At 34.6% G+C, this 25899-nt stretch overlaps 2 protein-coding genes across 2 annotated transcripts; one reads left to right on the top strand and one right to left on the bottom strand.

Moving 5' to 3' along the window:
• The first annotated feature begins 557 nt into the window (after window positions 1-557).
• LOC132182470 (protein TPX2) lies at window positions 558-6522 on the top strand. Its single transcript, XM_059595723.2, has 16 exons — window positions 558-1237; window positions 1627-1782; window positions 2183-2342; window positions 2639-2747; window positions 3476-3526; window positions 3713-3813; window positions 3920-3998; window positions 4129-4191; window positions 4278-4328; window positions 4408-4466; window positions 4827-4899; window positions 5048-5107; window positions 5254-5319; window positions 5417-5474; window positions 5651-5727; window positions 6119-6522. The coding sequence occupies exons 1-15, from the start codon at window positions 1066-1068 to the stop codon at window positions 5671-5673; spliced, it is 1281 nt and encodes a 426-aa protein (XP_059451706.1). The 5' UTR covers window positions 558-1065; the 3' UTR covers window positions 5674-5727; window positions 6119-6522.
• Window positions 6523-8848: 2326 nt separating this feature from the next.
• On the bottom strand, window positions 8849-16400 carry ERL1 (ERECTA-like 1). Its single transcript, XM_059596022.2, has 27 exons — window positions 16109-16400; window positions 15402-15540; window positions 15201-15272; window positions 15023-15094; window positions 14829-14900; window positions 14664-14735; window positions 14297-14368; window positions 14026-14097; window positions 13852-13923; window positions 13651-13719; window positions 13423-13494; window positions 13233-13304; window positions 13082-13153; window positions 12927-12998; window positions 12773-12844; window positions 12585-12656; window positions 12412-12483; window positions 12260-12331; window positions 12088-12159; window positions 11913-11984; window positions 11740-11811; window positions 11584-11655; window positions 11443-11516; window positions 11162-11293; window positions 10747-11085; window positions 9907-10277; window positions 8849-9567 (listed from the first exon to the last, which is right to left on the bottom strand). Exons 1-27 carry the CDS (start codon window positions 16221-16223, stop codon window positions 9193-9195), a joined length of 2982 nt encoding a protein of 993 aa, XP_059452005.1. The 5' UTR covers window positions 16224-16400; the 3' UTR covers window positions 8849-9192.
• Between the last annotated feature and the right edge of the window lie 9499 nt (window positions 16401-25899).

Raw genomic sequence — 25899 nt, 5'->3', positions numbered from 1 at the left:
TTCCGACCGGCATCTCGATCATATGTATTGCATTTTCATGTAAGTAATTTGAGTGTTTCATATAGAATATACATTATATTGGATCGAAATGCATTAATATATTCAAAATGATAATTGCATAAATAAATTTGTTGAATTTTTTCATAAGTAAAGTTAGATATTATAATTTTTATTTTATAATTGTCTAACAATATTGACATGACACTCTAAATTAATTAATTTTTTTTTATTTAAAGAGAATTAATCAAAAAATTAGTTGAGAGTGTTACGTCAACTTTATCAAATAAATATTTACTAGAATTATATCATCTAGAAAGAAAAAAGATTGATATTTAAAATAATTTTATCCATTCATGCAATAATATTTGCAGATAAGCACAAGAGCCGAGGACATAATCGTCATACAAATTGGGATCGTCATCCACCCGTCTACTCCATCGGACGGTCTCGGAAGGGAGACCCCACCAGTTCAAAAATTCGGGCCCTTCTCAAAATTGGGCGCTATAAAAGTCCGCTCCGCCCTCTTCCTCTCTCGCTCTCTCCTCCAAAGCCTCCTTGGCACCTACCGAAATTCTCGCCGCTCGCTCCGATTCAATTTTTTTCCTCACAAGACTTTTAGGGTTTTACCACATCACAGAATTCCCAAATTCCTCTCTCTTTCTCTCTATATGATTCCCGGAAAATATATCCCGAGACAGAGAGATTTGCCGGGAAAATTAAGGAGAGAGAGGGAGATTGAGTGGTTGATGGAGGTTTGAAGGGAATGACCGGAACTTTCTCTCTCGTTCGCTGAGAAAGAGAGAGAAAGTGAGGGAAAGTCAATGACGTTTGTTTGGTTCATTTTTCTGAAGCAGTGAAACAAAGAGCTTTCTTCTTTCTTTCTCATTTTCCCGTGAAAGTTACCTAGAAACAAGAAAGGAAAAGAAAAGACGGAGAAGGAAAATATTTAAATAATTATAATAATAATAATTTAAGATTTTTACGATTATCAATGGCGTTCCTTGGGCTCTTTGCCTGAAACGTGGTTCTGATACTGTGGAATTGAAGCGAGAGCGATAGAGAAAAATGGACGACGACATGGAGGAATTTGTTGTGGAGCCGTTTGTGGCTGAAGAAATCGATTTTGATTACGAGTTCGATGCGCCTCGCTCCTACGATTTCACTTGGCCGGAGACGGATCTGGAGGCCGGAGAAGCCGAGCGCTGGTTCGAATCAGCACAAAGTTATCCGCCTTCGCGTAAGCATTTCCACAGCTCAAATCAAAGTTTGATTCATAGATATGATTATATTGCTTACAAGTCATGAGGTTGCGTTGGTTTTTTTAATTTTAAATATTTGGTACTATGGTGTTTTGATATATATATATATATTGATATTTGTTCACATGTCACTTTTCTTTTGTCTTTTTTATTTTTTATTTTTTTACGAAGTTATGGTATCTGAACATGGCTCTGTTTGTTCAAATTTTCTTTCCCCTTTCTTTCTTATTTTCTGTTTTCAAAACAAAAATATTAACAAACAACCCAAAAAGCAAAATATTCACAATCACATTAACAAAACAGAGCAAAAAATGCGCCCACTACTATTGCTTTTTAATTTTATTTCTTTGTAATGATTAATTTCTAGCTTTCGTCCTAAAGTTCAAGTGGCCAAAAGACGTTCCTGTAGAAAATACGAGCACCTATGCTAAACCCAGAAATGATGGAAACATGGATTCCATTGGGAATTACTCTGACAGCTGCATGGGTTCTGAAGTTTCTGCAACAGATGATTCCAACAAAGGTACCATTTTCACTGATTTCTTCAGCTTTTTGTGTAGCCAGTTAGCCTCATGGTTTCATGCAACTTTTTATTTCCTGTACTTATCATTATAAATGGCTCAATGATGGTGTTAGTATATTTTTTCTTTAATCATTTGCTATGTTTGAGAAACTTTTGCGCATTTTCATGCTTTATACGGTTCTGAAATTCTGAACTACAATCACAAGCTACAATTTACCAACAGAAATATGGTGTCTCTGCATCAAGAATCATGGCATTCAAGTTCCTTGATCCTTTGTAAAGAACAAAGTTACCTACCCTTCATTAAACATTTGCCTTAACAAACTTTTTAGTGTTTCTTATTGTTCTTCTGTATGTTTCTTCTTGTTGTGCAACTAATTACAGACTCATATATCTCCAGGATATTATAATCAGATGGCTCAAGCTAGTCCAAAAGCTAAAACAAAGTCCCCAGTGAAGTCAACATTAACAAGGAGTTCAACTTTAATGAAACCAACAGCAAGTCATTTGGCCAAGCAGAATAAACCTCAAGAAATTCATTCCACGCGATTCTTGAGAAGGTGTTTGTTATTTCTTATCTACCTTTCTGATTGGCGACAGTGGCCTGTCTATACCTATTCTCCACTTTTCTTTTCTTTTTCACTAGCTGCCATTGTTTCCCTGTTGGGTTTTCTACCATAGATTGATAAATGAGAGTCGAGCTGTGTTTATTCAATGTTATAAAAGATGTCAAAGCATTTTTCTTTTCCTTATGGTTTGAGCACTTCTAATATTTGGAATTTTTGTTTGGAAATAAAAATTTTATTATTATCTCCTTCTATTATTGCCTTTATTTCTTTTGGCCTTTACCATATAGGTTTCAGAATAAGTTAGAGAACATTGATGAAAGCAGTTCACGGAGTGCTTATGTAATTGACTGCCAAGCTACCAAAAGACAAAAGTTGGAGACTGGTTACTTAAAGAAGGTGCAGTAAAGTTTGTTAATTTGCTTTTTCGATGTCTTTCATCTGTTTATAATCGTTATATTCATGAGATCTGGATCACTTGTGTATATAAACTACGTCTTTAAACTGAAGGTTTACTCTAACATTAGATATCTCTGTTCCAGGCCAGAAAAAATAAATTAAATATTATTTGTTTTCAAAATCGATATTAGAAATATATCTTAGTGATATACTGTTAATTCAATCCTGATCGAGCTTGAGATATTTGTACGTCATTCACTTCATAGAAGTGGGTCATTTTTCAAACCAAACATGTAATGATCTGTTTCAAATGAATATTGAGACTTACTTTAGACATAGTGAAGGAAATACTAGACTGGTAAGAATTTAAGAATTGGGATTCTCTGCATTACTTCCTGGAACATGCTAGGACTGGTAAGACTACTTTGTAGCTACCACAATGCTTCTGTTAATTTTTCACATTTTCCTTTTCTTTCTTACATCCATTCTATTAGTTATACAACATATATAGCATCTTCTTGTTCTTTTAATATTTATCTGGAATTCTTAGCTTTTTTCTGATTGTACCTCTTATATTTTTTGTTTGTCGGAAATTTTGCCTCCCTGGAAGTTTTCAGCTTGCTAAACTTCTAGAATATTATTTGAATCCTGTTATATACAGTATTTAATCGTTAGCATCAATCTCTCATACGTTATTTCTAAGAGCATTTCTTAATTTTGCAAAGCAGGTTGCTCACCTGAAGCATCAATCTCTTTTGCTACACAGGTTACCTAATAAGGTACGCTGCATCTGTCAGTGAGTATATGCCCATACTTAGATCACAATTGCCCTCTACTAACCATGTGTTGTTTAAGACATCGTAATTACATTTATACATAATGTGTTTCTTTAGTATAGGCTAGTTTTGTTAATGTTTTCTATATCTTCTGTACATTAACCAATTGATTTTGAGTTGTTATTGCAGGTTGAAACTGTTGATGTAAACTCTGTTGTGCGTAGTAGACCTGAAGTTACCATTCCTAGAGAACCTAATCTGGCAACAGCACGTAGGGCACAAAGAGATAGGTATTGCATTTTTCTCAAATTATGATTGTCCATTTAAACATCTCGAGGTTGAAATACCAAAATCTGCCTAATGCGCTGATGACATGTTCGATGTTCCGAATGGCAGGTGTAAGATCAAAACAGAGTCGGGTCAACATGCACAATCAAGTGCTTATAGCTTCAAAGCACGCCCTTTGAACAGAAAAGTTCGTTCTCATGCAGCTTATAAACGATTCATATGGAATTTTGGGGGAACTATAAATTTTTGAAGATATTTGAGATGATATATTTAAGGCAATAACACGTGATCTTTTAATACAATATTGGGCTTTGCAGATTCTTGAGGCACCTTCATTTCCTCTTCCTAAAAAGAGCATACCACAGCTGCAAGAGATTCAAGTAATTAGTAAACGTGTTTGTTACCTGCGTCATTGAATAGTGGGTGCTTTTTTGGAATATCTTGACAAAATTCAATTGCTTTTTAGGTGTTTCACTTGAAGACCTCAGAAAGGGCTATGCAACGCGCGTCTAGTAATGTAGGTCATAAAGATAATCATTTCCATTAGATGTTTATATGTTCTCCAATATCAGAAGTTAATAATCTCCTTATTGCAGGCAGGGAATATATCTAAATGCAACTCTGTTTCACAAAGTGAAACTGTGGACAGTAAAAGGTAAAAATGTCTAAAATTTTATCTTCTGTCATTTCAAAGCCGAATATGCAACTTTCAGATCTCTCCAGTGTGCTATGTTTGTAATATAGTACTTAAAGAATAATATACTTCATTGGTGTTCTCGGTGGTGCTTTATGCATATTTCTGAGCTTTTGGTTTCTTTGCAGTCTTAATACTTCCCAGATCTGCAATTCATTTTTTCTTTAGTCAAGAATCACATAGTTAACTATCCACTTTCCTTCTTAATTATTTATTCTATATCCTAGTGATGGTTCTTCATACATTCAAACAGTTTGTATATATTTTTTACAATATATCCTTATTAGAAGCTTATGGTTTACATGGTTAATTGTCTTGCAGTCTAAATGGTGATGCTTTAAAGCGGAACTGCAAAACAGTTAACAAAGTCAAAGCCCGTCCTCTTTATACAAAGGTGATTTAATTATTAACATTTGGAAGCCCTTTATTGACATTTTAATTATTACTTAGAAATCCTTTATGCACAATTGTTTATATTGCTGGTTTAGTATTTCTAAAGCCATTCCTTCTTTTAACATTTGGCTTATACTTCCTTCATCTAGGAATTCAATTTTTTAACTGATAAGAAGTTTCCTGAGCCACCAATAGAATTACTTAGTAAGGTATGATATAAGTTGGGGTATTTTGTGATTTATTCTTAACTTTCCTTTGGAGTGGGTTTACGCCTATAGTATTGTCAATTAATTTTTGTCCAGATTAATATCATGTCATATTCACATGCCTACTAATATCCTGCTTTAATTGACAGCTCTCCTTAGCATCGGATTCCCACCCTAATGGGGAATCTCAGTCAAAAATGTACCAGCCCACTAAGGTTTGTTTTTCAAACTTTGCTTTTTGGAAGATAGAAACTTTTATAATGTATTTTGTACTCTTACTAATATGTCAGTGCTTTCGTTGCTCTAATGAAGGTTGCTAAAGAGAACACACCAGGTCCTTTCCATCGAGCACGAGTGTGTCAGTATCATAGTATGGCTGCTTACAATACTAGCATTTTGTAGTTTCTGTTAATCCAAATTACAGGGAAAAGTAGTATTTGAGATTACTTTGTTATTTTAAGTTTCATTGTATTTCTTGTTCTGCATTAATGCTCGTTATCTCATAACATTCAAATAGCATTTGATAACTTTGGTCAAATAATGCAGCAATTGGGTTGGAAGTGGTATGAATGTGGGCGCTACAGGAGGATTCCTGAAAGTGGACCACAACTACACATTAACAGGTAGCACGAGATTCTAGTGAAATTTGATTTGAAGTAAGATCTTGTTATTTTTTCAGTCTCATTGTCTGGGATGCTAGATACTCGCCAAGAACTCTTGCAAGCTTACATTTATTTTAAAGTGAAAAATATAATCACTACATTTTATTTATTACACTGATTTATTGATCGCAATTCTGCATGTCTCTTTACTATTGTTCCATAAAATTTTGAGTTCTGATTTTTTTTTTCCTTACGACCATTAAAGCATTAGCAAATATCATGTTTGTCATTTGACATTAGGGTATAAATGGCTTTTATAATGCTTATGCTAATTTTCCATAATACTATTTAGTTAATATGTTGGTCATATGCCATGTTGAATTGGTATATACTTATTACCTTAATATCACAGGAGCATGGAAAGTACGCTGAGAACAAGAGCACAAGTGATTTTATAATGCTTATGCTTTCTCACACCAACATAAAAAGGCAGAGGAAGCAAGATTTTGCCTATGCTCTACAAGTGCATTGCTCAACAATGTGGAGCAGCTGGAGCTTCTTTGTACATGGGATGACTTTCACGGAAGGTGAATCACAGGGTGTATTATAGGGAAATAATAGGTCATTTTTGCCAAAGAAATTGTAATCCTTGTTTTTGCGTTTGTAGTTTTTTCAATAAATTTTTAGAGGTCAGTCGTGTACAGCGTTAAAGTATCTAAACCTTTATTCAGTTTCATTTTCATATTTTTTTATTGACATGTTTGCACAAGGGGGTGAAAAGGGGGAAGGAGATTCAAACTAGTAACCTCTGTTTCATCCTTATCTTTCTTACGTTGCCTTACAGTTATGATTAGAAATTGTGTTAGATCTCTCGACTAGAATACCTAAGATTCTTCAAATTATCCTACTAAAAATCTACTCTTTTCTTGATTTTCCATTATAGGTTACATGGGCAAGTAAGATGTTGCCTTGTAAAAGATGTAGCAAATTGTAATGCACAAAATCATGTGGTATCTGAATTAGGATACTCTCCAGTTTAAATGATATTTTTATCTTCTTAATAAGTGAAAAGACAAATATCTTTTACATATAACTAACTGGAGAGGATCATGTTCCGTGATATCTAAACCTTCATGTTTTGTCTTTTTGGAGAATTTATTTTCGGTTTTGCAAGTGGATGGATTGTATATGTCCACCATAATTCCTATGTAGTTCTGTTCTGTTTACTTGAAGTGATAAAAAAAAAAAAAAAAAATTGTATATACGTCCACAATAATTCCTACATTTATTTTTTTGGTAGCTTTAATTAACATGATAATGTTGAGGTGCTGAGGTGCAAAATGAGACGAGTCTCATTGGTAGGAAACGTGAGATGTTTATGTTCGTCACTGTCCTCATTTCTATTATTGTCCTTCCATGTCGCTGGCATGCTGGGAGTATTATTGCTATCAGAAATTGAAGAAGAAAAGGGGGGAATTATTTCTAAGGATCTAACGGCTAGTTATGCTTCCAGTTTTATGTGTTTATTTTATTTTATTTTTTTCCTGGGAAACTTTTACTTACCCTCTAAATTACCAGGACTTATTTTAATATCTTCCAAATTCTAAAAATTTGCAATATCCCACTGAATCTCTCTCTCTCTACCATACACTAGGGACGCACAAGCAAGACGATTATTAACTGTTAACAATCACTAACTATCCGGTTGCAGTTAGCGCAGTTAATAACCAGATAACTGGTTTTATAAAATATATTACATAAAATAAATTAAAAATAACAATAATTAAAAAATGGGATATCAATTGGTGAGCTTTTACTTAGAGAAAGAATAAGCACTATATGATGCAGTCAACTCTTGCTTTCGTTTTTTTCTTCTCCAAATATGAGTATTGGCCGTATTATTTCTTCTCCAATTTCTTTGGTATTCACAAATGCATTTTGCTCAAACCAAAATTCAACTACATTAACTTACAAAAAAAAATCAACTACATTCTTATAACGATAGTCGACAGGGCATGCTTGCTAAAACAATTTGGAAAAACCTTCTATCAGGTCGGTCTGCAAAAGGCCACTTTTGCAGCAACCAATAGAAGCCTGACACATCACCTAAAGCACAAAAAATACACAAAAATAATCTACAACTAAATACACTGGATTTTTGATGAAACAAGTCCTCTCCGTGGATCTGCACAAGAGATCTGTGAGTCTGCTGAAACAAGCCCGCTCCGGTGGATCCTTCTAGGGTGATAGAATCTTAAAGAGTTAACATTCTACTTCTAGGTTTTAATTTTGAATTCATAAACGAGTTTTGAAACATTAGAAACGAATTTTGAGACATTAGAAACGAATTTTGAGGCTGGGTTTGGCTGAAAAGAGGCTAAAGAGGGTGACTCACGACTAGGTCACGGCCAGACCCAGCTGTGGAGAGTATACCCATCAGAAAAAACCAAAAAAAAAAAAAAAAAACTGAACATGCCACAAACACCGGTGGCCGACCGTCGATAAGGGGGAGAGGGAAGAGGAAAGAGAGAAAAAGAGAAAAAGTAGAAGAGGAAACACTGGGTTTGAAGAAGAAATCTCGTCGGCAGCGATGGAAGATGAGGAAGAAAGGCAGAGACTTCCGTGGGATGAAAAAGAAATCCTGTGTTTTCACCATATCCTATTCCATAAGCTGTGCTTCCCTTCCTTGTCATTGACCGCATAGTTGGAGCTCTCAACAGTTTTTATTTAATAAATACTAATTCGGGTATTTTTGTTTGCAAATTGCAATACAAGACCCGAGCCGGACGAGCTAGTATTTATTATTTATATTGAAAAAAGAGAGAAAAACTCTACATCTTTTCAAAATTAAAAAGCCATTAACAATTACTCATTAGTTTAAAATTTTATATTAGCGCCTAGAAATTAAAGGAATAGTTCAAACGGGGCCCCTAACACAGGAATCCCAACAAATATACGACGTGAAATATTTTCAGGGTCTCTCTACTTAAATATCTGAGCCGCGCAGTTTGCGACAGACTGGACCCGACCATCTTTTATTTTACCTTTTAGCATAAAAGCCTTAAAAATACTCGTGACTGAGCATGTCTGTGTCTCAGAGAAGTACCATCTTTTACTGAATCATCAGCTAAAACTTGTGGAAACTTTCAAAGACAAAGCATTTAAAGGGCCAGTAAATACAACTAGTATTAAATATAGAAGAGCATAGACAAAGCTGTCAGCAAGTTCTACAACAAAATAAAATATTACAGATTCAGGATTTTGCTTGTACCAAAAGGTTCGGAGAATCACCGTCCAAAAATGGGTCTAATGTATATATATCAGACTACCTAAGCATCAAAATAAATTTTGCCAGGAACCAAGTCGATCAATCCAGATATTCAACTTGTCCAAAACTTGGGATTTTCCTCATTTCCGTGCTTTGTTTCAATTTTCTTTTTGTTTTTGATATGATGGATGCCAAAAGGACTCCAATGGAAACTTGCTTTAAAAGGTGTTCTTAGATATAACTTCTCCGAACCGAACAAACCACTGAGCATCGGCCGAATTGTTCTCTTGATGAACTTGTGGCTGCCGTTGCTGTTGCTGCATTTTTGATTGTTGCTGCCCCTTGTCAATCACAAATTGAGCATAGTCGATGGTCTTTGGCAGATCAGAACCAGGTTTTCTTGGGGTCGCTGGAAGCAGGGAGACTAAAACCCTTGCAACCTCGTGCATGGTTGGCCTCTCAGTAGGGTTCCGCTTCGTGCACAGTAAAGCAAGTTGGAAGGTCTTCCTGACATGGGCTAAATCCATGCATGTCACAGAAACCTCAGGATCAACAGCCTCCATTACTGTATTATCATCTGCCTTGGACAGTATCTGAGAAATTAAAAAACAATCATGTGAAAAACAAGGTGAAAAAAGTAAAACTTTACCAGCTAATTGGATCAAACTTTAGGCTTAAATCGGCTCAGGTTGGTGATTTGGCATGGACTTGAGAGATCCAGTGCCTTCGACACAATTCAGAAATAGATATTCCATTATTCTTTTTCAGTTCGATCAAATGTCCAAGCTCTTGCAAAACTTAAGGAGACATTCCCATATCAACAGAAATCATTTTATTGGCCAACCAAAACAGACCACTACGCCCAGTTTGACCTGACCTAGCACTTCAACTATAGATCAACACACTCTATGACAATGTATACAGAAACATACCAGTTGATGCAAGTTTGACTCATTTTCCACTGCCTTCTTCCCGGTCAGAAGCTCCAGAAGAACAATACCAAAGCTATAAACATCTGATTTTTCATTAAGCCGGGATGTTCGAGCATACTCTGGGTCAATGTAGCCAATTGTTCCAAGAACATAAGTCGATGCATGTGATTTTGCAGTTGAGATAGATTTAGCAATCCCGAAATCAGAGAGATGAGCCACAAAATTCTCATCCAGCAGGATATTGGAGGATTTCACATCCCTGTGTATGATTCTGGGGTTGCAATCATGATGAAGATAAGCAAGTCCCTGACCAGCCCCGACAGCTATTCTCAGTCGTGTCTCCCAATCAAGTTTAACCTTCTTTGATGGACCTGACATATTCAGCTCAAAACAATCAGCGGTAGTCAAAGCTAACCTATAGTAAACAACTTCCAGTAGAGATATGAGATGCATGCCTAATTAATTGAAGATATAATTTAAACAAATATAATTCTAGCATAATGGTCATTCACTATGCTGAAAAAATCCAACAATTTTATGCGAAGAAAAGATATTGGCGGGTATACTCTTAATGTTAATTAAAAACAATTTGACAATCTCAAAATCATCAGCCAAAATAGATTTGCCAGTGCAAATGTTTACAGAAGAGGTCCCTCAACAGTATGTTCCTAAATCCAAACAAAAATAGTGCAGCTTTCCTCCAGAACTTAGAAAAACTTCCTGTGCCCAAAATACTGAAGATGACAGCATACTTTTGAAATACATACGGAAACTATCATAAGTACTCATACAAAACTAACTAAAAGAACCAAGCAACAAAATCAGTTCAAGCAAGCTAACCATGAAGAAGATCCCACAGAGAACCATTTTCCATGTAGTCATAGAAGAGAAGGTTTCCATAGGGAGACAGAGCATAACCATGCAAGCTGACTAGGTTCCTGTGTCGGATGCTGCCAATGGTTTCAAGTTCAGTTTCAAATTCTCTCACGTTGTTTGGAGATTGGTTGTAAAGTCGCTTAATTGCAATTGGCCGGGAATTCTTCAAGACACACTTGTACACTGTGCTAGAAGCACCATACCCAATAATATACTTCTCACTCAAATTCTCGGTGATTCTCATTATATCATCAAAGCTGTGAATTGCCATATCCATGTGAAGAATTACAATTGAGGGGGTACCTAGAAAGAAAAGAAACATACCTCAGGATCTGGAGTTCAAAAACAAAAGTACAATTTTACAAGCCTAGTGTCATACCTTGCCCAATCCCTTTAGATCCCTTTCCCAATTGCTTTGGTTGGTTAGATTTGTAGACAGCAACTATTACCATACACAATAATGTGATGAAGCCCAGTGTCATACATACAACCGCAGCTGTAGAGAAAAGAGCTGGAAAAGAGAAATGGACTTAGTTGTTTTGTTAGATTAGGATAAAATCCCAACCCCACAAAAGTCTGTCATTATTACATGTATAATATTAACTGAATAATATTAGGCCCGCCCCAAACATAATGACAGCTGAAGAACTGGTGTAGTACCTCTGGCTTTTGGCATGTAAGGTCTACATATTGATCCCAACCAGTTGCCACATAATAATGGGTTTCCAATGAAGCTGATACAAATGAACAAAAAATGATTACAAGAGCCATTAGATAAATACAATCAATTTCTTCCCATACCTGTCTGGAGAAAACCGCGAAAAGTTCCTCAAAGGAGGTACAACTCCCGATAAGTTATTGTAAGAGACATTCCTTAAATGTAAAGCAATCAAGTATCAGAGCGGGTTCAAGAACAACATAAAAGATTGCAGAAGAGGAACAGGGAAGTAAACTTACAGAGTGGCAAGACTGAAACAATTTGCTAGTTGATCAGGAATTTTTCCATGCAAGTTGTTGTTGTTAAGAATCCTACCATAAAAATTTTACAAAAAATTTAGGAGAAACCCAGAAATGTGCTAAGCAACAATACTGTCATCAAATTAGCAAGGGGGTAGCAGACAGTTACTCACAGAGAGAGAATATTTTGCAACTGACCCAACTCTGGAGGGATGCTATCCGAGAGATTATTGAATGACATATCACTACAATTGGAGATCAATATCATTACCGATATGAAAATGGCAAAAGGTTAAGGCTCAAAATTACTCCAAACAAATAGAACCACACATCAGCTCAAAAACTCACATAATCTGTATGCTTCTGAGGTTGCCAAATTCAGCTGGTAGAGGACCATCAAAATGATTGTTGCTTAAATTCCTATATGTAACGCATGAAAATATCAATGCAAGACAACAACAAAAAGAGTCCAGAAAACAGAGAAAGGAAAACTTAAGAGAAAAACTTCAATTACACTTACAGAGTGAGAAGATGCTCTAGATCACCAACAGAAGCGGGAACAGGTCCAGTGAAATTATTACCAGAGAGATCCCTGAAAACATGGTAATACATGAAGCCTGCTCAACTTCGGTGGATACTAACTGGCTAAAACAATTTGGTCATGAAACTTACAGTGTATCAAGATTAATAATATGTCCCAGCTCTACAGGTATCCTGCCTTTGAAACTATTTGCTGAAAGATTTCTGTTGGTCCAGAAAAAATCCGTCCATCAATCAAAAGGAAAATATGTTCGATTGAATCTTTTAACTATCACAGATTTTAAATTCAGCGAGTCAACACTTACAGATAAGTCAAACTCCCCAGATTGCGTAAACCCAATGGGATTGATCCATTTAATTGATTACCATGCACATTGCTTCAGGGGAGGTGAGAGAAAGCAAAAATAAATATCAAATGCATAAGAATTTAAGGTGCATTAAATCACAAGGACAGAAATGTATGTCATATGTCATGACCAGAAAGATATCATACAATTGATTCAATGCTGTGCAAGAGCTGATGTTTTGTGGAATGGGTCCCTCAAGCTCATTGTTGGCAAGATTCCTGAGGCATAGTATGACAAGCCAATTAACGACAATATTGTTGTAAATGACAAAATAACACAAAGTATAGCAACAAGACGCACAATTCAAACAACTGCTCCAGCTTCCCAAGTTCAGCAGGAATCTGCCCAACCAATTTGTTGTCATTTAATTGCCTGCAAAAACGTCTAGCTCAGCACAGCAAATATAAACAAATCACACATCTGAAAGACTTTTGTATTTGTAGGAGATATCTCACAAGTAGCTAAGTTTTGACATATTGCCGATCTCTGGAGGAATTGGCCCACTAAGCTTGTTGCCATGGAGGTACCTGGCGCAGCAAAATAACTGTCAAGACAAAAATTCAACATATAGAAAATTTATTTCCTTCTCAGGCAGCAGGAACTCACAGTTTGCCCGTGTATGACAAGTTGCCAAGAATTGGTGGTATTGGCCCAATAAGTTCATTCTCACTCAAATCCCTGAGAAAGTTGACACAACAAATTTGTAACTTGTAACAGCCACAACATACACACTGCAACTAAAATACCAAGATATAAAAAAAAATCTTCATATCATAAGAATAAAACCCATACTTACAGGACAGCAAGGGCTTGCATTAAACCAATCACCTCTGGGATCCTCCCTGTTAGTTTATTTCCTTGCAGGGACCTAAAACAAAAAAGGCATTGTAGCTGTAATGTCGTCCCATGCCAATCCAAAATGAATACAATAAAATGTTTGTGAACAGTTTCACTCGTCCTACAAATTAAACAATTCTCAAAGGGATTCAAATTGATAAAATTTTAGGTCAGGAAGAAAACTAACAGGGTTGCCACTTGTAGGAATCCAATATTGTAGGGAATCTCCCCGGTGATCTGATTGTAGGATATATCCCTGAAATGATTATCAAGAATAATGAAAATTACAGATATACAAGCATACATGCACACACATACATAATTCAAACATGTATATACATGGAGAGAGAAGAGAAGCAGATGACAATTTTCCAAAGAAAAAACATACAAGATTTCAAAACTTGTGCAGTTCCCAACGCTGTCTGGGATTGTACCAGTAAGATTATTGCCTCTAACATCACTGGAAATAATACATGAAGCTATCAGTTTCATGAAAAATAAAAATGTTAAATCAAAGGAAAACAATATAAATGTAACACAAGATAAAATAATGAACACTCACAAATACCACAGGCCAGTTAACTGACACATATCAGGTGAAAGTGTCCCAGTCAATGAATTGCCACGTAACCCTCTGTAAAGAAATTTCAACCAAATGAACAAAGATTTGGAGGATTATCCTTATTTTAAACCATTGTCTTAACACAAGCGGAGTAAAGTATTCAACTAACTAAAGACTTTAAATTAGAAAAACACTATCCCCTTTGACTGGAGAATAACAAAAGGTTGGAAGAATATTCTAGTTGAACCGTGGTGATGACTCCAGAACTCACAGATATTGCAGCACTTCATTCCAGTACAGAAGTCTTGGTATCTCCCCAGTAATCTGGTTCCGAGCAAGATCACTAAAGCATAAAATCACGAGAAGGAGAATTTTTTTAGCAAAAACAAATGCACATCAATGATACTAAAATATAAATACTTAAACTAGCAGACACTAGCATAGTAGGAAATGACCACATTCTGAAATCCATGGTGCACATACACTGGAACATGTAAAACCCACAAATAAAAACTACATAAACAATCAGACACTGGCGTAGTAGGAAATTACAACATTCTGAAATCCATGGTGTGCACATACAATTTAAGGGTAAAACCCACAACACAGATTAATCCAGAGAGAAAAGGAAAGCTCACAGAGTCTTGAGGTTTGGAATCTGGGTTAGTGTTGAAGGAATAGGACCCGTCAGCTGATTGTTCTTCAAATTCCTGTATGCAGGGAATTGGATCAACTCTTAGTCAATAATAAACATGCCGATGAGAGACAGCATGCAAATAGTCAAGCTAGAGTTCAAAACGTACAAAAGCTCAAGCTGCTTAAGCTTAGACATTGAAAAGGGTATGTCCCCATACAGGATATTATCAGAAAGATCCCTACATTAAGAGTAAGAAGCCCATTAGAAAACCTGTACGCAACAAAGCTCAACACTCAAATTCACGCAGATACAGCAAAAAAGGACATAAAAGAATTAATCGATGATAAATGTAAATTGTACAGTTGAACAAGAGAAGCACAGTTCCCAATTTCATCTGGGATTTGACCAGTAAGCTTATTCCCCTGCAAGTCTCTGCGATTGTTACATTAAAGAACAGTAAGAATCATATAGAATTAGATAAACCGAAGAGGCATCACAAAAATTAAACACAATTATCATATAAGAGACCAAAACATACATGGATTGTAAGTTTCTCAAATCTCCAATGGCTGGTGAAATCTCTCCGCCCAGGTTCAAATTCGACAGATTCCTTGAACAATGTAACAAAAACCTTAGAACTAAACTAATCCAATTTAATTTTTTTTTTTTAAATCTAAAACTCATCAAGGTTAGAATGTCAAGAAAACATAGGAGCGGGCATTATAGAGAGGAGTATTACAGAGTAAGCACAGAGAGGCTGACATTGTCGCAAAAGACACCGCGCCAGGAACAGAAATCGTCGTTGTGGACGTCGTCCCAGTCAAGCAAAACATTCACGACGTTGCTAAACGAGGCCTTCATCGACATTAACGCTTTCCCTACAAACATCCCCACCATTTTTATATTGAAGAGTGAGTTTACACTCAAATATAGTATTAAAGTTTGGCTTGCAGAGATTTCTACATACACTAAATAAATTAATACTTTATTTCTAAATCCGTGAGCTGCCCAAAAAAAAAATTGTTATCCATTGACAATCTTTTAGGAACATATAAAAAAGGAGAAGAAAAGTTCCCACGTTCAAAAAGGTGATTCTCTTTCTTCCTTCCACATTTCTCTTTATAGGCCCTGTTTGGCTGCTGAGAAAATGTGGAAAAAGAAGACAAAGAAAATGACCGGTTGACTTTGGTCAAAATGAGTTTTAAAATTCTTCAAATCCTAGGGTGTCGAAACTGAACATTTCTTTCTCGTTTTCTTCTTTCCGAGTATTCTCCTCTTTTTGAAACAACCAAACGGAAAATCGCATAACAATGTCTTCTTGGCCATTAATGGTTTCGGGCAACAAATAATAACTTTCACGTAGAGGTCAAAGCTTGCTATAGCTCCTTCAGGCTACAACAAAAAGAACCCAATAGAAACCATATCTGGAGCACAAAGAAAGCGCACCTTGGTCGTTGAGTGGTGAAGCAATGGGGGAGAGAAGAAGCAGAACGGCCATTATCAAACACACAGAAAGCTCCTTCTTGCTCCTCGTCCACTGTAAAAACCCCAGTTCCTCCATTGCGTGCAAAAACCACAACCCCTCACAATGAGCCTCACAAAGTCAGTGAGGGTGATTAAAAGAAGCAGAGCTCTGGGGGTTTTCTTTTGACACACAAACGAAGTGTGAGAGAGAGAGAGAGAGCAGACGTTTTGGCGTGAACTGCAAGGAACGCTGAGAGTGTGTGTTTATGAGGGGGAGAGAGAGAGAGAGGGGGACTGTGTAGTACTGAGAGAGAAAGGTATAGGACATGGGCTAGAGAGAGAGAGAGAGAAACGTAAACGGCGGTGAAGCGACGTTAATGACTGACCGAGAAAGAGAGAGACATACACAGCGGCCGTCATTCGTACTCGCCGTTTCCCAAAGTAGCTGTAGTTTTGGACAGCTATGGTCCCAGTCCTAACCCACGCGCAGTACACGCATCGTAACAAGTGGAGGGTGCTAAGGGCCAGGGGCGCATGGGGTGCTTTGTTTTAAGGGTCGAGTGTGTTGGAGTTTTGCACGCGCTACGTGGAGTGGCGCGTGTATTAGTATCGTACAAGGAGGTAGAGAGAGAACACTGGGGGCGTGCTACTGTACAATACTGTGAGGGTGGAGGAATTGATTTTTGTTTGTATTGGAAAACTGGAATTGTTATTTCCACTCTACAATTTTTGATCCTTCCAAGGATTTTTTTTTTGGTCTGTTACGCTGATTAGGGAAAAAAGTGAAAAAGAAATACTAAGGCTGTGTTTGGCAAATGAGTGTCCAACCGGACCTAAAATCTAAAAAAAATTATTCTTAAAATTAATTTCAATATTCTTATTTTTTTAAATCACATAAATCACTTTTTATAAATATTTAAATAAAAAAATCATTACAAAATAATTTTTTTTATTTTTTTATACAAAATATTTTTACTTTTTCTCTCACATCAATCAAATCTACTACAATTTTAGCCCACTTCCTCAAGTCCACTCTTTGCCAAACATAGCCCAAATGTTTCATGTTCCTAAAATGACCAACTACATAAGAATCCCCTTTTTTTTTTTTCTTTTTTTCTTTTTTTTTGTGTGTTTCTTGTTTTGCTACAGACCATAAAGAAAGACAACACAACTTCGTTTCCAAGTAAACCTGAAAGAGGAAAACTTGTCTCGTTGGCCTTGTTGACATTGGTGATTTAAACCTATTTTCTAGCATTAATATTGAGTGAAAAATATTCTACCTTTTTCTCTTTCTTTTTTTTTCAAATTTGACGTTTGTTTTGCCAATTTAATACATGAATTAATGATATTAATGCCAAGAAATTCTTAGTATTTAAGAGAGTGTATAAATGTATTGATTACATCCTAAGTTGGATCCAGATCCTCTCTAATTAGGAAAAAATTAGAGATTCTCTGATTACTAGTTGTGGCCATTTATTTTAAATCTAATGGTGTATAAAATTATTTAAACATCGATAAAACAAAAGCCAGCATTTAATGCCTTGATTATACAAAAGCAGCTAACATTTTATAGATCATTGAATTTAAAATGAATGGCCACAATTAACAATTAGAGAATCTTCAATTTTTTTCCGATTAGATGGAATCTCAATTCATCATAAGTCCCCTTCAGTCAAACTAATTCCTACTTCTAGAAATTGGGTTTAATATTCCTAATTTCAAGATTCAATACAAATTTTGTGACTAAAAGAAATTGTTAAATTCGCTTAAATGGGATTTTGGAAGAGTTGGTTTTGGTAGAGTCTTTAGATATGAAGTTCAAAACGTGAGAAAGCGGAAGGAATGTTATTCCTTCCGAGAGAGAGGCCTTTGAAGAGAGTTGGAGAACAGGATTTGATGGTAAAATTTATAACCGCTTGATTTCGTAATCTTGTGTTTATGGTTTAGTTTTAGTTGGTGTTGATGAGTTATTTGATTGTTGTTGGTTTTGATATTTAGATGACGTTTGTAGTCCATGAATTGGGGTTGATTTATTTATTTATTATTATTATTATTATTTTTTTTTTTTTTAGACCGAGAAGACCAATTATGAATATTCTGGTTAGACATGACCATAGTCCATAGTAGTATATACTTGCTGGGAGCTGCATAGGAGAGGTCTAGGCGGTGAGAATCATAGGCGTTCATTTATGTCTAACTGAGCCATAGCCTGACCCAACTTTACTAGGTCATCCGCACGGGAATGGCCTAGATGGTAGGAACCACAGGTGTTCATTTACGTCCGACTGAGTAATAGTCTGACTTAGCCCCACTATGGCATCTGCACGAGAGAGGCTTAGACGGTGCAAACCACAGGCACTCATTTACATCCAATTGAGCCATAGTTGATTAAGCCATACCAGGGCATCAATAGGAATCTAGGGCGGTTAATAGTAATTAGACATATGTGGGGATTCTGTATTACAGAGATTCAAACACACACCCTAATCACTTGGGAATTTTTTAGGGTCATTGAACCATCACCCTTTGGATTAATTTATTTGAATTGTTTACGTGTTTGTGGAGTAAATAGAGTTGTTCTTGTGGCTTTGTGAGTAGCATTTCGTTTTTAATAGGTGAAGTTCAATACATGAAATATTTAATTGAAATTTTATGAATTAATGGAGTAAAAGTTCGAATTTATGATATTTGGCTTTGATACCGTATATTTATGTATAGGAGATCAACAAATCCATTATTAAATATGTAATACTACATGTAAATCTCACATATTCAATGGTGTATTTATAAAAAAAAGATGAAAAAAATAAAAAATAAACCAGAGACGAATATGTAATACTTTTCATTAATAAAAGAGAATTAATTAAACTTGTTGGTGTTTTCATGTCGAAAAACATGTCCACAGTGTTATCTCGTTCAAATAAGATTGGTACAAAAATTATGATATTTTTCAGGGAAAAGGAAAAAAGTGTAGGGTTTGTCATAAAATAAAGGTTAAGTGTGGGTTAGGGCATAAGATTTTAATAGTGTAATGAAAAATTAGTTCCCGTAATTCCAACGTTAATAAGAATTGAGTAATAATATAAAGATGATTAATCTTTTTAAAGTCTTTTCAAATATGACGTAACTCTCAAAATTATCGATATATTAAAATTTCATAATTGAATAATAAAATTTAAAGAAAAAGACCCTAAAAATTGAGTTGTTTGAAGTTGAAGGCCTAGACATAGTCACATAGGTGGTCGGGGGAAGAGTGTGAAAGAAAGCCTAAAAATATCATCCAAAGAAATAGGAAAAAGAAAGGCACATGCAGAAAGGTCGGCTCTGGGACCTCCATTCAATAATTAGGAAACTGTAAATACAAAAAAATTATTTATAATAATTAATTAATTATGCACACAAAGGACTGGACCACTTATATATATATAATTGAACCTAACGTGTCCCGGTCTAGTGTCTACTGCCCCTACTCCATTATTATAACTACCAAACTATAAAGCCACGTCGTTTTAAATAGAAACCAGTGAAAACAAAAGGATGATTTGGTTCGATCGGGAGTGCAACGACAGCGTCAGGTTTTGCTTCGTATAAAGCTTCCCAAGCTGCTTCTCTTTTTTATAACTATTAACTACATCCTACTTTTTTTCTTTTTTCTTTTCTTTGTAAAAATAAATTATTTTCTATTTTTCATAAAAACAAAACATCTGGGTCCCACTATCTTGTCGGGATTATATATATATATATATATATGACTACTTCCGTTTTGTGGTTCTAGATCCAAACTGCAACCACCCTAGCCGTTGGATCATGTTCCGTTGGTTTCCCAATGTCGATCTACCGGTTGCATTGGGTCTCTTTTATTTTATGTTGTGTTGTCTGTTGGGTAACGGGTTCTTAAAACGGTTCAAGGGAGGATGCCTTTCCTCCTTTCTTTTTCTTTTCTTTTTTTTTTTTTTTTTTTTGGGTAAGTGCATCAGAAAGAAACCGAAACAAACAAGAAGAAAACAGAAAATTAGAATAAAGGAGGTGAGTCTTTGTCGAATGTAGCAGAATGAACTCCACCTGTGCCTCAATACGTTATATGATGGGTGTAAAAATTTGTAATTTTGTGAACTTTTTTTGCTATCATATTTCAAAAGTTTATAAAGTTCTCATATTCAAATTCAGCATTAACTTATAACAAATGAAGTAAAATTTTCAAAATATTTATGTTTAAATTTAAAGTATTTTTGATAAAATAGCAGATAAAACAATATAAAAAACATACCAAATGAAATTCAAATTTCAGTTAAAAATTTGGTTAAGTCAGTTATTGTTGGTTAACTAGCAAAACCAAATTTCTACCGCTCGATGTTAGAATAATATTTATGGCGGTGGTTGCATGATAATTATGGTTACGACGGAACGCCTTTGTTCATGGAAATAAGATTAGCCTGTCAGTCACACTGACTGGGGCTGTTGTGGAGTTGCTGGAGGCTTACCAAACTGCAAATTCTTGTAAAGAGGGAGTTGTCCTTAAGGGGAATATAAGAGAGTTCAGATGGGAAGCTCCCGACAATGATTTTGTGAAAGTAAATTGAGATGCTGTTGTGGATGAACATAGAGGGAATATGGGTATTGATGTGATTGTTAGAGATGGCATGAAATAGGTTTTGGCTACTCTGTCATCCCCAAGAGACCATATCACCGAGCCAGATGTTGTAGAGGTTATGGCGGCACTGAGAGCAGCCCTTCTATGTTGCGAGCTCGGTTTCTATAGGGTGGTTCTAGAAAGAGACCCCCTTCAAGTGGCACAGGCACTCAAGAAAGAGGGAAAGAGTTGGAGTAGATATGGACATCTTATTGAGAAAGCTCAAGAGGTGTTAAGTTGTCTACAAATATGGAAGGTTAACCATGTTAGATGTCATTTCAATGGTGCAGGCCATTCTCTTGCGAAAGAAGCGCTTCCTTTAATTGTGAAACAAAGTCTTATTGAAAAAGTTTTTCATTATATTTTAAATATTATTTATGTAGAGCGTTGTACGTAACTTGCTTTTTCAAACTATATAAATCATTCTATTATTTTTTAAAAAAAAAACAAAAACAAAAATCTGCCTACCAACAGTCAGAAGTCAGTTGTTATCAATAACAATTTGGTAGGCATCGTTTGATAAACGATTTTGCCTGTTTTTGGCTCTACACTATTCATCACACTTTTTTATTTTTTTAATATTATATTACTTTTTACATTATATCAATTATTTTTTATTATTATTCAAATAAAAAAATCATTACAAAACAAATTTTTTTTTTTTTTTTTTTTACCAAACATTCTTACTTTTCACTTAAAAAAAAAAACATTTTTATTTTTTTTACATCAATCACTTCCTGCTAGAGTATCAAACCAAAACCAAAATAAAATCTTTTATCAAACGAAGCCGTAATGGTTGATTGACAATCGTAGTTTCTCCTTGGTAAAAAGAAAAGAAAAAACAAATTAAGTATTATTTTATTTATTAAAAAAAAAAAAGGTTTAAAAGTACATTTAATTGGTGGATTTAAATGTTTTAGATGCATGTATGTTTTTCATGTGATGGACAGCAATCACAGGACCCCATTTCATTTTTCAGTGACTTGGACAGCCGAGGCACACTAACATTTAAAGCAGTGTACACGTGGCAGAATCCGAGAGCATCTAGCCCCTACCCTTTAATAGGCATAGCATCGAAGAAAGTGACAGCTGACTTATGGGCAGGACTAGGTAGGGTAAAGGAGGCCTACAAAAGGACACAGCCGGCGATTTATACGCCGGTTACCGCCGTCAGCAACCCGTACCGCCGGCGTGGCTATAAATCTGGGTCCCACGCTCTGAACCTCTTTGATGGGGTCCGCGACAAGGCATTTAATATTATATTTGAGGCTTTGCTAAAAGCTTCGGTTTGATACCGAGAGATGATAATAGCAGTGTCCTGTGTGGCTGTGTTCATACGAAAAGTGGCAAATTATTAAATCGTTTGAATTAGATAATGTACTTTTTATTTATTGCTTTTTTTTTTTTTTTTTTTTATTTATTTTTTAATAATCTGGGTTTCTATAATGATTTGAAAGAGATTGTAGCTCCATTATTCAATTACAAACTTTATGAACTTTGTACTGCTGCCTTGGGAGGGGACCAACTCACACTCTTTTGCATGTAATTGATGTAAAGAACTTGAAAATGCATGTGTATCAAAAGTCAAGAATAAGGGCATTTAAAGCAATAAGCAGATATTTTGGGTTCTTTGGTAAAATAATTTATGTATTTTTTGGCTTTCTAATTATGGTGTACTAATACGTAAGAGAAAGTAGTTTGTAAAACGTTTTTGATGTGATATAAAAGTGAAAGTAATTTGCTTATAAAAGTGAAAGTAATTTGCTTATATGCACGTTGAGTTGTTTTAAATACTTAAAAAGTATTGTCTAACAAGCCCTTTTAACTTTGGTTATGTTTGGCAAGAGGCCGGCCTGAGAAGAGGACCCATGACCCAAAATCTAAATTTTTTCACTTTTTTTCTTAAAATTAATTTCAATATTATTACTTTTTACATAAAATTATTTATTTTTTTATTACTATTCAAATAAACAAATCACTACAAAATAATTTTTTTTTTATTTTTTACTTTTTTATACAAAATATATATATTTTTTCTCACATTAATCAAATCTGCTACAATACCAATCCACTTTTTAAGTCCGTTCCATTGCCAAACATAGCCTTTAAGACCCATTGGTTTTATGGCAATTAGGAGAAAACATTTTAAAGCGAGAAATGACATAAAAATTTGGCCCCTCTATTATAAATGAGGAGCCATTTTGCATAAATTATGTTTATAATACACATATATATATATATATATATATATATATAATTTTGAATTTTGCATTTTATTTTTCCATAGTAGTAATTTTTCATAGAAGCAGTGGCAGAGAGCGTGTAGGTGAGTAATGGGAGGGAGGGGACGAAAGAATGGTCAATGGTGGTCAAAGTAGTCAAACGGCGGAGGAGTTGATTTGTGAGACGTCCAGGCTACACTGCAAAGCAGCAGTTGATGTGAAAGGATTTGTGGGGCCCGCGGATGTAGTTGAGAAAATAAAGAAGGGGATTGATTATACCCATCATAGGACTCGTGACGGCTATGCTATATATGCTCTATTATTATTATTATTTTGACAGTTGTTTTTTAATTTAATAATACTTTTTTGAATATTTTTCTTTTTATTACTTAAAAGTTTGTTTCCCTCATTTATTATAATATTAATTAAAATAAATAAGAGAATGGGTGAGATTTAAAGAACATTCTGCAATTTATATAGTAAAGTTTAGGTAGTACAATATGACATGTGAAACGCTGCTTGTGCTCTAATGCCCACGTTTTTTACTGGTCTTATTATATTATATGCATGGCCTTAGTATATAAAGCCCAGATTTTTAATCCAGGTCAGGCCGTATAATGGAACATTTGGGCACACATCCCCAGGCTGCCAGGCTATTTTTTTTTTTTTTAACTATTGTTTTAAAGGATAACTTTAATTTTAATTTCAGTATTATCACGCGATTTAAAAAATTTTCAAACCTTAAAACTTTTTAATTTAAATTCTTAAACTTTCAATTGCATTCAATTTGAACTTTTTTTCGTTAAATTTAAAACGTTAAAAGTGAAACAATGATGTTTATACCCTTCACTGTTTTATACAATTTCAAATTTATTCTTAATTCTAAATTAAAGAAAGTTAAAAACAAAAAAAGAAGAAGAATATATTTTGGTCATTTTAGGGGTAAATCAGGACAGTTAACGGCTAAATATAAGGGTTCAAATTGATTGCAATTAAAATTTTAGAGTCTAAATTAAGAGGTTTTGAAGTTTAAAAGAGCTTTCTCAAATCGCATAGTAATTCAAGAGTATAAAGTGACTTCTTGTTTTAACGGGGAAAGGTTTTGTTCTAATTTTTTATTATTATTATTTATTTTTAAGAAAAGGTGAAAAACATAATAGCACTAGCAGTCACATAATAGATTTGGCACAAAGACCAAAACAAGGGTGCTTTGAGGGAAGTATAGTTGGGCTGCATAGAAAAAGCCCATCTTTCGATTATATAGGGTGGGCTCTAATCAATATTTTGGAAAACACTGAACCTAATGAAAGCATGGCCTTTACTAACCTAATTTGGAAAGAGACTATTTATTCATCTCAAAGTCTCTAAAATTGTCGGCATAAAAATATATTTGGGATTGCGTTGGAAATAAAGTTTTTAAAGTAAAAGAAAAAAAATAATATATTTTAATTTTAAGTTTTTTCTAAATGTGTGTTTTAATATTTTTTAGACTAAAAAATTCAAAGAAATATAGAAATTTTTGTCAAACATCCTGGCTTTTTGTTTGACATAACTTTATAGATATTAAAAGTACTTTTTACCTTTCCTAACGCAATTCCAAATATGTCTTCTCTCATCTATACATACGACAAATTATAATGGAAAAAAGAAGTCAACTTAGAACAACCACAAATTACGTTTTGCAATTGTAGTAAGTTTGTTTTCGACGTAAATTGTTTTTTTATTGGAATATAATTTTAGCTAAAAAAATTATTTTAGTTGAAAATACTTTTGGATTGTATGAAAAATTAGCAACTGCAAAGTAAACGGCGGTAGGGAACAGTCGGCGACTCTAGCAACCTCTAGTGATGGCGGCCAATGGCGACTTACAGCAAACTTTGGTGGCTGTTCTGGTGACCTTTGATAGTGGTAGAGAATGAATTGCGAGAATGAGAAGTTCAAATTCAAGAAGTAATTTACGGTTTTAAAAAAAAGAAACACACCTTTATAGGTATTGAAGAAGGTTTTCTTAGTTAATCGAAAGTATTTTTTGTTTAACCACTATTTTTCGTTGTACCAAACACCTAAAAATAAAAATAAAAATGCTTTCCAAAATATATTTTACGTTACCTAAAGTAAATCAAAAAGGAAAAAGTACCGAATACTCTCCACGTCAAGCGTTAAGTGTCACACCATTTTTTCTTTTCTAAGCAAGCAAGGGAAAAGGGGTTACTGAATGAAACAAACACAAAAGAGAAGGGTACCCCAACAACAACGTCCAAAAGGTAAAATACAATGCAAATACAAAGCAAATTTTGGATCCAGTCTAAAAGGGCACCATTTCTTTACAAAAGAAACAAAAAGAATACGTTAAGAAGGAATATAATGAAATAGAAAGAACCGGGCTGTTTACTTCTTGTGTGTTTGATAAGTTTCAAAAAGATAATCTTAGGAGAAACTTCTGGAATTTTTACCAAATTTTATAAATTTACAATATGTTATTCAAAACTATTGGTCCTTTTCAATTACTCCTCCATTACAATTTAACAATTTTATGTTAAAAAATTTACAGTCTTGCTTTGTTTGTTTTTTGGATTTTATTTTATTTTTTAATATAAAGACATAATTATATTTTTATAAATTTTACAGGGATATAATATAATGGATACTTTATATGTTGTCTAAATTAACGAAAAAAATTTAATAGTAGAGTAACTAAAAAGAGTTGATAGATTAAAACCCCCCACATTACAAATCTTTAAGGTTTAAGGAGGAGATTGCAAATAGCATAAAAATTAGAGGGTGCATGTGAAATTTCTCATAATTTTATAATTTATTACTATGCCCCTTTTTCTTTTGAGAAAAAAATGCACAAGACCCTGGGTTTTAGACCATTTTCAAAAAGCTTCATCCTTTTCTTTTCTTTCCTGCACAATACAATT

The sequence above is a fragment of the Corylus avellana genome, chromosome 5, assembly GCF_965113065.1.
Source record: "Corylus avellana chromosome 5, dhCorAvel1.hap1.2, whole genome shotgun sequence".
Taxonomy (NCBI): domain Eukaryota; kingdom Viridiplantae; phylum Streptophyta; class Magnoliopsida; order Fagales; family Betulaceae; genus Corylus; species Corylus avellana.
The sequence above is the reverse complement of the archived record's forward strand: the minus strand, read 5'-3'. Positions and strand labels throughout refer to the sequence as shown.

Excerpts from the sequence above, each read along its gene's own strand:
- LOC132182470 (XM_059595723.2), top strand. The coding sequence starts at position 1,066 with ATGGACGACGACATGGAGGAATTTGTTGTGGAGCCGTTTGTGGCTGAA. Across the intron at positions 2,748-3,475 it reads AGACTGGTTACTTAAAGAAG|GTTGCTCACCTGAAGCATCA; the intron begins GTGCAGTAAAGT and ends TTTGCAAAGCAG. Across the intron at positions 3,814-3,919 it reads CGTAGGGCACAAAGAGATAG|GTGTAAGATCAAAACAGAGT; the intron begins GTATTGCATTTT and ends TCCGAATGGCAG.
- ERL1 (XM_059596022.2), bottom strand. The coding sequence starts at position 16,223 with ATGGAGGAACTGGGGTTTTTACAGTGGACGAGGAGCAAGAAGGAGCTT. Across the intron at positions 14,098-14,296 it reads AATGAAGTGCTGCAATATCT|AGGGTTACGTGGCAATTCAT; the intron begins GTGAGTTCTGGA and ends ATTTCTTTACAG. Across the intron at positions 11,294-11,442 it reads TTACATGCCAAAAGCCAGAG|CTCTTTTCTCTACAGCTGCG; the intron begins GTACTACACCAG and ends TCTCTTTTCCAG.